The sequence below is a fragment of the Patella vulgata genome, chromosome 2 (assembly GCF_932274485.2).
Source record: "Patella vulgata chromosome 2, xgPatVulg1.2, whole genome shotgun sequence".
Taxonomy (NCBI): Eukaryota; Metazoa; Mollusca; class Gastropoda; family Patellidae; genus Patella; species Patella vulgata.
Genome location: NC_065880.2, coordinates 8564628 through 8582892, shown reverse-complemented (window position 1 = coordinate 8582892; position 18265 = coordinate 8564628). Strand labels below are relative to the sequence as shown.

General features: G+C 38.8%; 2 protein-coding genes across 2 annotated transcripts; one reads left to right on the top strand and one right to left on the bottom strand.

The window, feature by feature from the left end:
* The first annotated feature begins 1180 nt into the window (after positions 1-1180).
* LOC126809978 (uncharacterized) lies at positions 1181-8671 on the top strand. Its single transcript, XM_050534863.2, has 2 exons — positions 1181-2129; positions 4505-8671. The coding sequence occupies exons 1-2, from the start codon at positions 1490-1492 to the stop codon at positions 5053-5055; spliced, it is 1191 nt and encodes a 396-aa protein (XP_050390820.1). The 5' UTR covers positions 1181-1489; the 3' UTR covers positions 5056-8671.
* A 1747-nt stretch (positions 8672-10418) lies between these two features.
* LOC126809973 (cytochrome P450 2C8) lies at positions 10419-17179 on the bottom strand. Its single transcript, XM_050534857.2, has 4 exons — positions 16796-17179; positions 13907-14413; positions 13027-13467; positions 10419-11780 (listed from the first exon to the last, which is right to left on the bottom strand). Exons 1-4 carry the CDS (start codon positions 17136-17138, stop codon positions 11602-11604), a joined length of 1470 nt encoding a protein of 489 aa, XP_050390814.1. The 5' UTR covers positions 17139-17179; the 3' UTR covers positions 10419-11601.
* Between the last annotated feature and the right edge of the window lie 1086 nt (positions 17180-18265).

Here is an 18265-nt window from a genome sequence, read left to right as displayed (position 1 = left end):
TTTATTTTAGGATTTCGGCGTGGGGCATCAGCCTCTCTGTTGGCTTGTTTGTATATACATACATGTATGTTTTTTTTTAAATAATCATATTAACGTTGTAAAGCGCCACAGAGCTGTCAGACTGACTGAATGTTCCGCGTTATAGAAAACGCTTATTATTATTATAATCGACCACAGTAAAACCAAACCCCCGGTTACGCATGGGCAATGGACTTTTCGTCAAATATTGACAACGGTTCCAGACCCTCCGTACGTTGAAGAGGAGGAGGTCCTGGGTGACCGAGACTAAAGAACCCAATAAGAGTTGTTAAAGCTCCACGGGTTCGGCGAGGATCGCCGTTGCCAAGCCAATAGATCTCGGGACGGACGCGGTATAATCGGGCAGACCGCGGTATAAGAACGCGGCTTTTTTCAAGTTTGTATTTTTTTAGGACATTTCCTCGCGTTGTGTTCACGTACGGTCACAGCAGCGCTGTAAGGACGGCACCCGGTCTGACGGAGGCATAAAGGAACCTTAATCGCGCTCTTTCATATAAAATGGATACGTACATGCGTCATAGAATGAAATCAAGGAAATTGTCCAGGCACTTCCTTCTCCATGGCAGATCATTTTTGGATTACCAGACCGATTTTAATCTGAAAGGTACCTAATTAGTCCCTTTCAGATACAATCGGTACCTAATTAGTCCAGGAGCCACGGTGGCTAGGTGGTTAAGATGCGGGCTCGCTAGCCTGGAGGTCGGGTGTTCGATCCCTGCATTGGCCGAGAAAGTTCACTGGGATTTTCCGACGTGATTTCCCCTTGTCAGTGGTGCAGAACGGAGGGCCTGAGAAAAACAGCTGCCTAGTCGTTCGGATGGGACGGAAAACACAGGTCCTATGTACACATTGGCGTGAACGTAAAAGATCCCTTGACAGTTGGAAGTCGATATAAGAGTAGGCCATAGTGCCGCTGTCCGGGCAAAATGTATGGCGTATGCCCGTCTTCATTAGCCCAGTTCGGAGCAAAAAGGTAGGACATTAAACCTCATTTCATTTCCATTCAGGGAACTTAAAAAATCTCTATAGATCTATAGTATTGTACGTATACAGAATAACATCTGGTATGTTTCTTTTTACGTATACAGAGTAACATCTGGTATGTTTCTTTTTAATTTCTAACCTGAAAATTGTACACTAACATGTTTACTCGGCAATAAGTGAAATAGCTAAAGAATAAACGTTCCTCTGGAATTATCCAATACGAAGTTTCGGCACCTGTTGTGCTTTGTCTATACTTTGTAAATGTTCGATCGTCTTAAAACCATTGCAAGAACAAAAACGGACAAAAAAACCCGCAAGAACTAGTCAGATGGTAATCAATATCCGGAGCAATATGAAGTCTACTAGAAAATGTTGGTGATAATAAATGTTATATTAGAAATTAACTTGATGGTTTATGTGGTATCGTTAAAGAATAAAACACGTTGTCATCCATGCCCGGGTCAATATGAAGTCTACAAGAAAATGTTGTTATATTCCAATAGTGTGCGTGTTTATTTACACCGTCATTAATATCGTGTGGTTTTATAGAGGATTCCTTCGACCAGATTTTAATTTATACAATTCTAGATATTCCAGCAAGGACACAGAATGCCCGGGAGTTTTATCACACATGGTAAAAGGGTACTGGAAGCCACTCCCTCGTCTCTCGCAGGAATTTATAGGAATATTAATTGACAGATTTAGAACACAAGTCGCACGGAATTATCGTATTCCTGAAAGTTACCAAATGAGGAATGGTTCATGTGGTAATATTAAATTTCCAGGCACTGTGTTTAGGGCATTATGTGACCCTAAAGGACCTACGCCATGTTGTTATGAAGGTTATTGTGTGTCTAAATCAATTGAAGACTGTAAATGTGAGGAATGTTATGATCTAAGACAACGTATTTCAGCCGAATCTTCTACCTGGGTGCCATCACATCACGGTTGTCAAGTTGATGATTTTGATTCTACCACAGCGTGTCGTTTACTCTATAATTCTACCATATTCTGGAGTGGAAATTCTTTCACCAGGCAGATTTTTATGGCTTTAACTATGATACTTAAAGGTGATCTGAGACATTTAGTTGTTACAAATAACACAGGTAAATATATAAAAGGTTTTTTTTCAAATAAGACAGGTAATTATATAAAGGTGTTTTTGAAAGAAGTGGCTCATGTCCGCCCTACATACGAGCAGCACAGACCAACAGCATTGATCCACAGCCCTGCCCATCACACCCTCCTTGTTAGTGTGTGTGAGAGAGAGAGTGTGTGTATCATAAGACCTGTCATTGAGTCAACTGGCGTGGTTTCGAATCCCCGGTTGTACGTGACAAGGAATAGGGTCGCCTGTCCAAACTCGTGGGTTTTCTCCGCGTCCTCCGGTTTCCTCCAACTGCTAAATACCCCTACGCGCAAACGAACTATTAAAATAAAATTAAACCATATGTTAGTCCCGAAATGACCTAGTTTGTGTCGAGTTGACGTTAAACCCCATTTCTCTCTCTTCTCTCTCATCACAATGCGCTTGTATCCGTTTCCACAAGGGGGATCACGTGGCTAAGTGGGTAAGACGCTTGCTCGCTAGCCTGGAGGTCGGGTGTTCGATCCCTGCATTGGCCGAGAAAGTTCATCCAGATTTTCCGCCGTGGTTCTCCCTTGTTAGTGATGCAGGACGGAGGGGCTGACAAGGAAAGCTGTCTAGTCGTTCGGATGGGACGAAAAACCGAGGTCCCGTGTACACATTGGCGTGCACGTAAAAGATCCCTTGGCAGTTGGAATTCGATATAAGAGTAGGTCGTAGGCAAAATTTCCCTCATAGCACACTGTATGGCGTATGCCCGTCTTCATTAGCCTAGTTCGGAGCAAAACAGTAGGACGTTAAACCTCATTTCATTTCCGTTTCCACAATACACCAAGGTGATTGTGAGTGTACTTTACTTTCATAAATCTTAACGCTATTTAACCGAGATTTCGCCTAATAGTTTGGATGCAGCTATGTCGGGTGTGGCGCCAGGCAGGGTAAGCTTACTCTTCCGGACACCTGTTACCACTGTTTGTCGTGTACAGTCCATATGCTGATTACACTATTTTGCCTTATTACACTATTTTGCCTATACCGTTTTTTTAGGACTTCGAATTTTGTCTAATGGTTTGTATTGTTCGTACTTGGTTTTATTTTATTTCTGGTGGACGTACTGAACATTTGTTTATTTGAGATATTCCTGAAATTCCATATTTAAAATAGACTGGGTTTTAACTCCTTACCCTAAACCAGGTTATTCCGGGACTAATACAATATATTTATGTTTCATTAATTCGAGGCCCAGTAATTATACAAGATCTAAATCTGCCCATTGGAGGTCTTTCTTTTGGGCCTGAAATGTTATATAAACTTTTAAAGATACATTATGGGAGATTCGGTAACGAGTTGGCAGTTCTCACTATAATAGTTAAAAAGTAGATAATGTAAAGGCAATTTGGGGAAAATGTCATTCAAATTGATCCACTATGAACCGAGAACTAAGCGACTGAAATTCCCATAAGCCTCGGTCATCATTACTAAAGTCAGTACGATAAACAGCATAGTCTCGATTATCCATTTAATCGTTTAATCGAGAAGGAAAGTTATACAGTAAATCGGCTTACAATCCACTAAAGATCGCAGGCTAGCGCTGCCATCTAGAGTTGATTATGGTCTGGATAGGTTAATTAATGTCTAATTAATAATTTAGATAAGATTTCAGGCCTAAAGAAAGACCTGAAATAGGCAGATTTAGCTCTTGCATAATGTATGTTTAATTAGACATTAATTAACATGAAAAGACCTTAATCAACTCACGATACCATCTTATGTGTCGGATTTACACTGGATTTGAATCCGATCTGCTGCTCAACGGTCATTGATGATTAAATCCAAAAATGGATAATCGAGACTATGTTTTTTTTTATCGTACCGACTTTAGTAATGATGATCGAGGCTAGGCCTAAAATTCAGTCGCTAATATGTCGGTTCAGAGTGGATGCAATTTGAATGAAATTTGCACCATATTCCCTTTACATTATCTTGTTTTAACTATTGTAGTGAGAACTGTCAGCTCTTTATCTAATCTGTCATAATACCCCTTTAACCAGCTTAGCCACCGTTACATCAGAGGTGTTTATGAAAAAATACATGCATAATTTTCGCGACACGCTCCGCTCTGCAAGACACATTGTGTGGCCTTGGACATCACTCGCCCAACAAAAGACCGTATAATGGAGCAGTAGAAGTATTCCAAAAGCCTTCAAAGACGCCTTCAATATATCAAAAATCTTCACCACTCTAATAAAACGGGTTCGTTGATGTTTGTTTTTCGTACAACGTATAGTCGTTCGGGTGGGAAGATAAACATTTCCAAAATGATCGATACTGTTTGGGGTTGCAAATTTCAATTTAACATACTCTTTAAAAGCTATCAATATTTTTTTGTTTCAGTTATGGAGAAATGTGAAGGCTTGAGTAACATGTTTGGCTGGTGTCAAAAATCAACAGAGACGAACCCCATTGTTTGTAATGGAACTGTCAAGATGACGTTCATTTCTAACCCTCGTACTTCAAAGACACGGCATGTTTATGGAGCTATCGATGATCTCCGTGATAAACCAAGAACCATGATATTCCTGGGATTAGGTATCCATGACAACTACAATTATACAAAGATTCTGAATGATTATATCCATCCAATATGGAAGCATTATAATGCTAAAAAGTCTGTATGGCCCAAATTCATGTGGGCAGCAGCTCATGCACCTGGTCTTCTGCAGAATCCACATGGTCCGTTTCAACTATATAAACACTGTGCAAGTTATAATAAATGGCTAAATCCTCGTTTAGAGAAATTAGGAGTACCTGTTTTTGATACGTTTAATATGACTGACGGTGTATCTAGTCACGATGGATGCCATTACGGTATGGCTGTAAATATGTTGAAGGCCAGAATCTTTCTTCATTATATAGCCGAATTACAACGTAAGGGACAATGGTGACAATACTAAAAATAATAATATCTTAAAACATGGGAGTGATTAAATTATACAATAACATTGAATTAATTGTCCATGCAACACACAGATGAAAGATTTCACTATGGGTACCAATGTTGTTCCAACATAGTCTGCTTTGGCTTTTGACGACTTTAAAGAACTATGGTTTGCGAGAATATGAGAACAATTTGGTAATTAATTACAATTAAAAATATACAGGAAGAGTTTCACAGATGATAATAAAACAAATTTACCGACGAGCAAGAACAAGCAATAAACTGACCCAAAGCGTACTATCCAGTCACAAGTGAACAAGTGAGAGGGCGTATTTTGCAAGGCTAAATCTATTTGTTACTGCCAGCTCATTTTTTGTCAAGGTCGTTGAGATGTAAATAAGGTTAGGGCACGTGAAAGTTGGCGAGATTGTAGATTAGGGTTAGGGTAAGCATTGGGGCTAGGGTTAGGGTTGGGATTTCGACCTATGACCAAAAATTGAGTCGGCTTTATTATTTAGTACTAAGTATTTCACAGCACTCTGCATTTGTGTCTTTTTACAAATTGATTGATTTTGTATGATTTTCCTGTATTTAGAAAAAGTTAAAGGGCATTATCTTAATTACGACAAAAGCTAGAACTTAGGTGATAAACACTTCCTGTTTCGCATTTAGAGGGCTGTTATTGTCCAATAGACATGTCCTGAGATCATTAGGACCCAAGACGCGTTAGCGTCGCGGGTTCTAATGTAAAATCTCAGGACATGTCTATTGGACAATCATCCTAAACTTAGGCTGCCTGTCTACAGCTAGATCCGCATGTGAACAGGCCTTAAGCTAATTACCCGACATTTTAATTCCTACATCGACGATTTTAGTCGAAAACACTGAGTATGCTTTTAGTAATTTTTAGAAATATTTATTTCTCTTCTATCGTCATATTGAATGAAATTAAATATGTTTATTTAGCCGCTGTGTGTATGAAAGATGTCAAACTAATCAGCCGAATCACAAAATAGTCCTCTAATTATTCAATATGGCGGCGCCAATAAAAGGTTATTTCACAGAGGCGGTTTTGTTTGCGAAGACAAATTTAAGAGTATCTAACCTTGTTTTGAAAGATTAACAGATTGAAACTCTAAAGACAGTTTACAATGGCAAAGAATGTATTGCAATATTACCCACTAGCGCATAATATATATTTTACCGGATTGGCAGAACTTGGCATTTTGCTAAAGACATGTGTTTACATAAAACACGTGCTTGATCGGGTTATTTTTACTTTGTTGTGTACACAAAGCTGTAGTCCAGTCGATAAGTCCCGCCCAAAAATGATCACGTGAGCGTTTTAAATGGCGGCTAACTAGGGCAGTGATCATAATGACGTATGACGTAGATGGATCGCTGCGTGCAGTTTGTTGGACAATAACACCCCTCTAAATGCGAAACAGGAAGTGTTTATCGACATTGTAACATGCTATTTTAGGATTTTAAAAGAAATTACTAAATACGCCATACAGTGTGCTATGAGGAAAACTTTGCGCCACTCTCCGGGCAAATTTCCTTCATAGCGCACGGCATAGCGCATACCCGTCTTCATTAACCCAGTCAGTTCAGAAAACTCTGACGTTAAACCCCATTTCATTTTAAAAAAAAACACAACCTAATATATTATATTATGACGATTGTTTTAAAAACATTTTACACAGTAACTCTATTCACTGCTACCATTTCATGACAATAATGATTGTTCCAATGGACTCTGGGGAGCCACGCTGGCTAGGTGGTTAAAACGCTTGCTCGCTAGCCTGGAGGTCGGGTGTTCGATCCCTGCATTGGCCGAGAAAGTTCATCAAGGATTTTCAAACGAGGTTTCCCCTTATCAGTGGTGCAGAACGGAGGGACTGACAAGGACGCTGTCTAGTCCTTCGGATGAGATGAAAAACCGAGGTCCTGTGTATATATTGGAATGCACGTAAAAGATCCCCTGACAGTTGGAATTCGATATAAGAGTAGGCGATAGTGCCGCTGCCCGGGCAAAATTTCCCTCATAGCACACTGTATGGCGTAGGCCCATCTTCATTAGCCCAGTATAGGAGCAGAAAAGTAGGACGTTAAAGCCCATTTCATTTCAGTGGACTTTGGTGGAACTAAATATACCTTTCTAATTGTAAAAAATATATATTAATGTCAAAATAATTCAGTTTACGTTTTATAATATTTTTAAATCAAGAATGTTACGTTGATCGATATGTTGAATATGTATAGGACCATACATAGTTTCTTAAAACTCTATTTCGATAATCCAATTTTATTGAGGTTTGCAGCAGCTGCCGTAGATTTTTGATTTTTTTTTATCTAAAATCAAATAATCAGTAGCCTTGTTATTGATGCTCATATAGAAGCGGGGAGAGAGAGAGAGGGGTGTTAACGCCCACTGGACACAAACTAGGTCATTTCGGGACTAACATATGGTTCAATTTTATTTTAATAATTCGCTTGCGCGTAGGGGTCTTTAGCAGTGGGAGGAGGACCCGGAGAAAACCCATGAGGTTGGACAAGCGACCCAACTCCTTGTCACGTACAACCGGGGAATCGAAACCACCCCAGTTGATTCAATGAGAGACCTTATGATACAGCGCGCACGTGCTAACCATTCGGTCATAAGTAGTAGTTGAACGATAGTCGTTTACGTCTGCTTTGTGTAGCACTATGGGTCGTTTGACAGACGTGGAGAGCGGTCGACGCTAAACCCGATCGCAACAACCGGCGTATAACCCATGCATCGTGTCTTATTACATATTTAGGAACAGGTCTTTATCGTCTAGGTGGTTTTTTTTGGGCTCTGGCCTGGCTCCCTTGATAGTCTAGGTGTTGGTTGGCTCTGGCCTGGCTACTGTTGCAGCTTTCTTCTTGTAGGACTTCGCCATTGTGTTTCTTACGATACCGACTCAAATAATTAACAGGAACAACGATAGTTTTTTTTGCTATACGTTTTTATGTCACAACAGTTACACAATAGTCTGCATTACAATATTTAAAATTAACATCTCCCCTTCTCTGAACCCCACTCCTGTGAAAGTCTAACCCGAGGAGACCACTACATCGTGAAATGGTCGTCTATAGAACCCAATGCGTGTCTCAAATAACTGTATGGCTGGTATGGCCTGCGGTGTGAGCTCTGCCGAATGCTATTTCCACACCCTCTTTTATAGGTACCAATTCTTTTGTCTGTGGTGTTTACGTAAAAGACTGATAACAGCTAAATTCCAAATATGGAATGGACATGCACCCCAGCCTGGATATCGACAGGGATTGTTACCTAATTTGGTCAACAAATATGATATATGTTTTATAGCAAAGAAACATGTAAATGACCAACATGTTCATTAATCTATAGAGCAGTTAACTTATCATAATAACCAGCATATACTTTCTATGTTTTTGGTTATAAAGTTAGAATCAATAATATGAAAGATAACGCTATTGTTTCAGCTAGCATATTTCTCCATTCTTTGTCTCTAGACCCCATGTCCTGTTATTGTCACAACATTTCATAAAATCATAAAAAATTTAATTTGAGTTTAAAAAATAAACTTATACCATAGCTAATATTTTGGCCATGGAGAATAACCATAATATGATTTTACATATGCACAAATCAGCTTCAACTACGGGTTTTGGGGGTGGGGGATGGTGGTGTTGGCTTCTCCAGAAATTTTTGAAAAATTGACTGCTGGAAATGCAGTCTGGTAGTATTCAGGCATTGGTCGTCGAGATAAATAGATCTGACCAGATACCGCCTAACGCCTGACCACTAGTTTAGCCGACCACAGCGGAAAGTGTCAAACGAACGGACTTCCGAACCTCGACGAAGCCCCGTCATGAGTGCCAAAGTAGCAAGCCCTTACGGAGGGTATGGTGGGCCATCTCCCAGCCCAGAAATTTTCTAAAAATAGACAGTCTGACAGTATTTCAGGCACTGATCGTCGAGATAAATAGAGCTTACCAGATACCGTATGTCGCCTGATCACTAGTTTATCTGAGCCCAGAGAGGAAAGTGTCAAACGAACGGAGTGAGTGAATCAAGATGAATGAATATCTTCGCGACGATATTTTGAGAAATAGATTGCCGGAAATGCAGCCTGGCAGTAGTTTAGACACTGATCGTCGACATAAACAGAGCTGACCAGATACTGTTCGTCGCCAAATCACTAGATTATCCAATCAGAGAAAGGTGTGTCAAACGAACAGAGTGAGTGTATCAAAATGAAAGAATATTCTCGTCGCGTTGAACCTATACCCAAAAACTTTGAGGATCGTAAAAAGCACTCCTCGAGTGGTTCACGTGGTATTGTTTATAGTAGGTTTACAGCAGGATGGGTTCGGTAAGAAATCACTCAGACTCTACAACATGCAAGTCTATGACTGAGTGGGAACGTGGTATTTAATCACCATAGAAGGTATTGATTACCGAAACGTATCACAATTTTTATTGTATTCTAATTCATAAAAATGAAATGAAATGGGGTTTAACGTCCTACTGTTCGGCTCCGACTAGGCTAATGAAGACGGGTATACGCCATACAGTGTGCTATAGGGGAAATTTTGCCCGGGCAGCGGCACTATAGCCTACTCTTACATAGAATTCCAACTGCCAAGAGATCTTTTACGTGCACGCCAATATATACACGGGATCTCAGTTTTTCGTCCCATCCGAACGACTAGACAGCTGTCCTTGTCAGGCCGTCCGTCATGCTCCACTGAAAAAGGGAAACCACGTCTGAAAATCCAGATGAACTTTCTCGGCCATTCTGATTTGTGTTTTTAATTCGGATAGGCCTATTATGGATAATATTAAGTTAGAGATTTGACTACTTGATGGATAATCCACGGCTGGCGGCGGTACATGATCAAAGTATGATGTGGGCGTATCAACAAAAGATTTTAATATTTGTAATTGAGTCCCAACTGAACACTGACATGTTGAGAAGGTTTAGATTTTGACCTAGGATAATTCTCTGATTGTCAAGTCACAAGATTATTGTGAAATTAGAAAGATATATCATAGGTCCGCTTTCTATGTACGCGTGTCGTCAGCGGAAAAAACGCAGTGTTTCCGAGCGAGATTTTTTTATTTGTACCGAAAAATTGCTGAAAACTTTGTGGAATCCCACGTAAATGACGTCACAATCCTTGTCCCGTGGATTCGAAACCACGCTAGTTGACTCAATGACAGACTTTATGATACAGCGCCCACATGCTAACCATTCGACCATCCAACCCCTCAGAAATAAATATAAGACAACTTGTTTGCGATATCACCTTCGGTAGATGTGGACGTTAAACACTAAGAAGAACACCAACGAATAATGATAATAGAAAATATATTTATTATGGCTTATTATCGCTGATAAATTGTTTATCACTATCAACTATTCTGTAGTGAAGCATAGGCATAGGGGCCCAATCTCAGTTGGGGGCGGGGGGTGAGGCTATTTGCCCGAAAATTTTCTTCAACTAAAATGAGTTTTCCAAAATGTTATTACTCGAGGTCTTAAGTAGCATAGTATTTAAAGCGTAAACCGTGAGCGATTTCACTTTACAAGTATATTTCTATGATATGTGATCTCATTCTCTGATGTTTGTGCTCGAAAAACGGAAATACATTGCCCGAGAAATGGGCGGTTCACTTAATCGGGGGCTGCCCCTCCCCCGCCCGGCTCCTCTACGCCTATGTAGTCAAGTGCTATTAACCACTATAACTATTCTACAGTCGAGTGTTGTTTATCGCTATAGAGAGAGAGAGAGAAATGGGGTTTAACGTCCACTCGACATTTCGGGACTAACATATTGTTTAATTTTATTTCAATAATTCGCTTGCGCGTAGGGGTCTTTAGCAGTGGGAGGAAACCGGAGGACCCGGAGAAAACCCACGAGGTTGGACAGGCAACCCTACTCCTTGTCACGTACAACCGGGGATTCGAAACTACGCCAGTTGACTCAATGACAGGCCTCATGATACAGCGCGCGCGTGCTAAAAATTCGGCAATCCAACCCCCCGTTTATCGCTATAACCATGGACGCTTTTTATAAGGTCTATCTATAACTAGTGTGTAGTCGAGTGATCTTTAAAGGCCCAATACCACTCTTGTTGTAACTGAATAATATGTCCCAATCTCTATTCTGGTCAACAAATTGTACTATTTTACAATATTCCAATTAATTGGTGATACAAATTTCATCTTAACCAACCTAATTTAAAAAATTGGAAAAATTCAACTAAATGATTTGAAAAGCCTAACGTTACCCTTTTCAAATGTGACTTCAATTTAAAAATATTTTCGAAATAGGATGTAATGGATAATTTACACAACAGGTAGGACACTTAAATATCTAGTACTTATAATAAGGCTATTATTCATTTTCTGGAGCTGTCAAGCCAGCAAGAGTGTTATTGTCCCTTTAAGAGAGAAGAGGGGTAGTCGATGAAAACGCCTCTGTATACCAATTTAAAAACGGCACTACTATTATTCCTCCTTTGAAAATATGCCCATTAACGTTTAGTCGCAATGATGTTGTATGGATGTGGCATTCTAGTTATACCCAGAACACCCTGTAAACATGGCGGTGGTTCTGTATCCGGCAAACTAAATGTAAAGGACTGCAACATCATAGTCATGAAGATATAGAGTTCCATTCTAGCTAGGGATTCTCCCAGACACATCCGTTTTCCTGAAAGAATATTAAAAGGAAAACGTCAAATATAAGGGTATGGCGACAGACGACTGACACATTGACTGCATTAGCCATGCTGAAAACTTATGCTACCTCTAATGACAAGATGCTCTATCCAGGAGAGCCAAACCTGTTTGGGTAGGAATGGGATCAGTGCTGGATTAACCATAAGGCAAATAAGGCACGTGCTTTAGGGCCAGGCAAAAATCCAGGCCACAAAATAATAAAGTAAAAGTCGTAATCTAGCTAGGCAGTGAATGGGAATATGTAGGCTACTTATAGTAAATACGGTCACTGTCAATGTTCTGAATTTGTTTGTAATAAATTTTCTGTTGCTAAATTTAACTTAATTCCTTTTGTCAATGAGCCCAACATATCTGTATTTTCAGGCCACCTATCAAAATGTGCCTTAGGGCCAGCAGAGCCTTAAAGGACAATATTGGTGCCAGTCATTATCACTTATGTGATAGAGGTGGTTAAACACATTCCAAATATAATTCTATCTCTGAGATCATTGCTACGATAGCTGAGTAATACAGTTTTTCTGAATCGGAAGTGACGAACGCCAAAGGAAAACACGAGTCGCCTCTCTAAATAACTGATTGATGTTTACGAATGATAACGGATATACGGGCGAATTTCTGCTCACTAATAATTCCTTCGGAGACCAAAAGTTATTATATGGGACTGTAAGAGGATACCTGACAATTCAATAAAGTAATTGAATGTCATTAGATAAGAGAACACGAGAAAAATAGAAATAGTCCGTACATTCCCTTGTTTATATTCATTCTATACCTTATAAAAACATGGTAATGCACGGACTTTTTCTGTTTTTCTTTCGTGTTCACTTCTCTAGTGACAGTCAATTCTTTTTATGAATTGTCAGATATCCTCTCACAGTCTCACACAACAACGTTTGGTCTTCAAAGGAATTTTTAGTGAGCAGAAATTCGCCCGTATATCCGTTATCATTCGTCACATCAGTCAGTTATATAGAGAGGCGTCTCGTGTTTTCCTTTGGCGTTCGTCACTTCCGATTCAGAAAAACTGTATTACTCAGCTATCGTAGCAATGATCTCTGAGATAAAATTATATTTGGAATGTGTTTAACCAGTTCTATCGCATATGTGATAATGACTGGCACCAATATTGTCCTTTAATCCGGCACTGAATGGGATGTCGAAAAAAAAAAATTCCGCAGTCCCAACCCATGTCAATATTGATCCTGATTATTATTTACCTAATGAAAATGGAATATGAGCATCAACTTTCAGAAGTTTTGTTTCCTTGTCTAAAAATCTAGCTGGTCGAAATACTTCGGGGTCACCCCACAATTCTTTGCTTTTGAGAACCGATGAGAGATTGGGTAAAATAATAGCGGTGGCTGGAATACGGTAACCATTAATTACTGTTTCCTCGGCAACAGCATGTGGTACAGAGAGCGGAACTACGTCACCAAGACGCTGAACTTCCAACATGGTGGCCTCTGTTAATGGTAATGACTTCCTGTCATTGGTTGTCGGTTTCCGGTCACGGCCGATAACTCTGTCTATTTCCTCCTGTACCACTGTTTGCTGCTCGGGATGGAGAGCGAGAAAGAGTATCGCCCATCTTAATGTTGTCGTTGTTGTTTCAGTTCCGGCGAAGAAGAACTCACTGACAATTTGAAGTAAATTTTCATCTGAAAAAGAAGAATGTTTATTTTTTAACACTTACATGCTAATCAGATGTTTCCAATGTATCAGGTCATTTCGAGACTAACATATGGTACAATTTTATTTCAATATTTCGCTTGCGCGTAGGGGTCTTTAGCAGTGTGAGGAAACCGGAGAAAACCCACGAGGTTGGAGAGGCGACCCTACTCCTTGTCACGTACAATCGAAACCACGCCAGTTGACTCAATGACAGACCTTATGATACAGAGCGCACTTACCATTCGGCCATCCATCCCCCCCCCCTCAGAAAATAGAACATTTGAAATCAGTGTTAGAGTTAGGAATGCCAAAGATCTGATATGTATACTTTATTTAGTTACCAGATGCAAGATACGAAAATGGGTTATTAGCAGGCTACAAATTCTCGCTGTGAGTCTAGTTCTTTTTGTAGCCTAAAATACTTACAATGAAACGTTGGCATTTCTTCGGATTCTCTGTGTTCCATTTGTTTAAGAAAAACATCCACAAAATCTCTCAGGTTATTCTCATCAAACGTTTGTTGATGTTCTTGAACGTGTCTGGCGATAAAACCTCTTCGAATCTTAACGTCAGCTTTCATAAGAGCTCGGTTAGCAAAAAACTGAAGGAGTGGAAAGAAATGCATGAACGCCGTATTGCCCACTTCTTTGGCACTGCTATGCATCACTTGTAAATAACTTAGGAATTCTGGGTCATCATGGGCAAAGCCTTTACCAAAGACAACATTACATATAACATTGCAAACCGACGCTCCTATCACGTGATTAGGATCAAAGGGTCGGCCATTTTGTTCTGCAAAGTTATTCAAACATTTCTGACATTCATTCGTTATTCTGTCAAACATCTGAACTCGACCCATTCCAAAATCTCTTAAAGTACTCAGAGCAAATCGTCGTTGTTCTTTCCACTTCACTCCATTGGTGCTGATAATTCCTGAATAATATAAAGAGACTATTCGTTGGGTTAAGGCAGTGATTCTCAACCAATGTGCCACGGGATCTTCCTAAGTGCGCCGCGAAATGTTCAACAGCACGCTACGTAAATGCGAAAAACCACTTGACCCCAATGAGTATTCACTGGTGTCTACTGAAAAGTTTATAGCTGTGTTTTTCTTTATTTAGTTTGAATCATGCTATGTCTGTGTCTGCCGTCTACGACTTGTCATGTTTTTTTCTTTTATACAAAATTCAAATATATATATATATATTTAGCCAGGTGTGCCGCTATTTTTTTCATGTGTTCGAAGGTGTGTCGTGGGCAAGAAAGGGTTGAGAACCACTGGGTTAAAGACTCAATACCACTCTTGTTGTAACTGAATAATATGTCCCAATCTTTATTCTGGTCAACAAATTGTACTATTTTACAGTATTCCAATTAATTGATGAAACAAATTTCATCTTAACACACCTAATTTAAAAAATTGGAAAAATTCAACTAAATGATTTGAAAAGCCTAACGTAAACCTTTTCAAATGTGACTTGGATTTTAAAATATTTTCGAACCCTCTGGACAAGTAAAATAGGATGTAATGGATAATTTACACAACAGGTAGGACACTTAAACATCTAATACTTAGAATAAGGCTAATATTTATTTACTGGAGCTTTCAAGTCAGCAAGAGTGTTATTGTCCCTTTAAAGGTCACCGGAAAAGGTTCATATTTTTTTTTAAATAAAGCAAGTAATTATGTCAACATATCCTTTCCATAAGTATAACACGAACCCGAATGTCAATATTACCTGCAACAGGTAAATTCCAACATTACTAATTTCCGCCATTCTTCGTGGGTAGTCGTAACTTTCCGTATCTGTGACGTCATTTTAGTCTTTCTGCTCACATTTTAGTCTATATTTCTATGTGCAGAAGGACTAAAATGACGTCACGGATTGCTTATTGACGGAAAGATACGACTACCAACGGAGAACGGCGGAAATAACTAATGTTGAAATTTACCTTTTGCAGGTAATATTGACATTCGGGTTCGGGTTATACTTATGGAAAGGATATGTTGACATTATTACTTGCATTATTTAAAAGAATTATGAACCTTTTCCGGTGACCTTTAAGGTTATCCTGAGAATGATCAGTTAGTGGTGAGGGCGAAGGTATACTCGGTATCCCTATCGTTCCGTTCTATTCCAATAAACCATGGGTTCATCCATGGGGTATTCACGAATTCAAATTATCTGCCATTGATGATTTCATTGGCCACGTTGGTTGATTCTACAAACCAGTCATAAAACAGTTTACATAAACGTCATGAGGTGATGGTTTGCGTTCTCCAAAATACGGCAGCTTGTGTGCTCAATTACACAGAAAGTTTGCAAGATAAACAAAGTCTCGATTATCCATTTTTGCGTTAAATTATCCATCACAAAATGTATTTAAATCCAGTAAATATCGCAGGCTAACGATGGTATTGAGAGTTGATTATGGCCTGGATAAGTTAATTAATGTCTAATTGATAATTTAGATAACATTTCAGGCCCAAAGAAAGACCTGCAATAGGCAGAATTACCTCTTGCATAAATACATGTTTAACATTTGCATACCGTACTTAAATCAATATTATCTTTACAAATCAGATATTTGTCATATCAGATTTGTAAATTGTATATTATTTGTTTAAAGATACATTAGTTAAGAGCTAAATCTCACTATTGCAAGTCTTTCTTTAGGCTTCAGATGTTATAGAAATTATTAATTAGACGTTTATTTACATGCCAAGCTCAAAATGAACTCTGGAGACCCGCGGATGGCTTGGATACAGCTTGGATTTAAACAGTCATCCATTTAATAATTAAATCAATAAATGGCTGACCAAGCTAACATTTACCGTTAATCACTGACGTCACTCCCGGAGACTGCCGATGACAGGACTGACAATCGAGGGTACCGTAGCCATTGAGAATGTTACTTGATAATCGAGAATATGTGGGTGGAGTTATCATCTGTCAATCAAACGATTTGCAATTCTCGGAGACGTTACGGATACTTGATGCCTATTTCTAGTCCAAACTTCCAACAGTGATAACGTCGTTCAGAATAAAGTAATTTGACTGAAATTTTCAATATTTTCTTGTTGTGTCATCTATTTTGGAATTATTATAGCAATAAAGGCTAACTCTTTATTAAACTCTTGACTAATTCATCTTTAAATTAATTGTATTTTAATATAATGATAAAATGTCTTTAGACGTCATTGCTCGTATCGACCATAATATTATAATTACAGTCAAGGGGTGCAATATATAGGGTCCGGGTGATCAAGACTATGCACGATACCGGATTAAAACGAAAGTAGACCCTACGTACCTAAACCTCTAGTAATTTTAATATAACCAAGATTCTGGGGTCTTTCTGAAAATAGGTCTCCATTCTGTACAAACACATCTTCAATGGTGTCGTAACCATTGACGACAACTAAAACTCCATTACCGATAACAAGGCTGAAAATATCACCGTATTCATCTCTGAGTCGAGCAAAGGTCGCTATAGTGTCTTTTGCTAGTAACGAGGGTATGTTACCAACCACAGGGAGGGGAATTGGCCCTGGAGGAAGACCGGGTGGTCGTCTCGTACCCCAGTAAATATACAGACAAAACGTAATCAACAAAACTATGACAGACACATAACCATCCAATAGAAAGTCGAACATAATGATGTCCACTGTTCAGCACGAAATGCACAATAGAATATAGTCAGAAATAGCGCACTACTATGGTGGCCCATGGTCGCAATAGCGTTTTTTGGGTTATTTTTAGTATTTCATTTAAAATAATAAAAATATTAGTAAAAAAAAAGAAACATTTTTTTTGTTTTGTTTTACAAAATAAAAAAAAAATCTTTTTAAAATTTAAAAAAAAAAATCTTTTTAAAATTTAAGAAAAAAGAAATCTTTTTAAAATTAAAATTATATATATATATTTATATATATATAAAAATAATAAAATATATTTAAAAAAATAAAAAATAAATAATATTAAAAAAAAAAGTTAAATGAAAAAAAAATTGAAAAAGAAAAGATAAAAAATAATTCCCGACGTGGCCCATCGTCGCAATAGTGTCTTGAGTATCCAGACCCAGTATACAGCTATCATTAGACTAGAGCGACCAGAAACATTTTGTGGCCCATTGTTGCAGTAGTATCTCGATTATCATGTGTGGGGTCTATGAACAAGGTGTAGACTCGAACGACAAGAAACGAGTCTGTAGTTATCTCACATCAACATGTGAGTGACGGAACTTTTAACTGAAGATAAAATCCAATTTTAGTAGATACTTCAATTTTGATTGGCTAAGCACTAAAATAAATCTAATATTATCTATTAACCAATCAAATAGGCTATCATGCTCTATTTTGTCTTTGAAATTGATGTGCGCCATCGCACTTTCGCACCTCTTATCAGTTCCTGTGGTCGTCGCGGGGGACTAGCGATGACCTCACTGTCCTCAGCCTCAGGGAGAGCAGGGGTTTCACAAAAACTGAAGCTAAAATCACAAACATAGATTTTAACTAAAATCAAAGTGAAATTTTAAATTTATGCGTTTCACGAAGATCGATTGTAACTTAAAATTTAATTTTAATAGATTTTAGTTAAAATTACTTGTGCCTTGATGTGAGGTAACTATAGACTGGTTTCTTGTCGCTCGAGTCTATACGTTCTTCATAGATCCCACACAGGATAATCTGAACGACAGACCCACGAGGTTTGATAAGTCACCCTACTCCTTGTCACGTACAACCGGGGATTCGAAATCACGCCAGTTGACTCAATGACGGGC

Coding starts and splice junctions, on each gene's coding strand:
- LOC126809978 (XM_050534863.2), top strand. CDS start 1,490: ATGAAGTCTACAAGAAAATGTTGTTATATTCCAATAGTGTGCGTGTTT. Junction 2,130..4,504: donor AGTTGTTACAAATAACACAG/GTAAATATATAA, acceptor TTTTTGTTTCAG/TTATGGAGAAATGTGAAGGC.
- LOC126809973 (XM_050534857.2), bottom strand. CDS start 17,138: ATGTTCGACTTTCTATTGGATGGTTATGTGTCTGTCATAGTTTTGTTG. Junction 14,414..16,795: donor TAAAATTACTAGAGGTTTAG/GTACGTAGGGTC, acceptor TATATTATTCAG/GAATTATCAGCACCAATGGA. Junction 11,781..13,026: donor TCATATTCCATTTTCATTAG/GTAAATAATAAT, acceptor ATATTCTTTCAG/GAAAACGGATGTGTCTGGGA.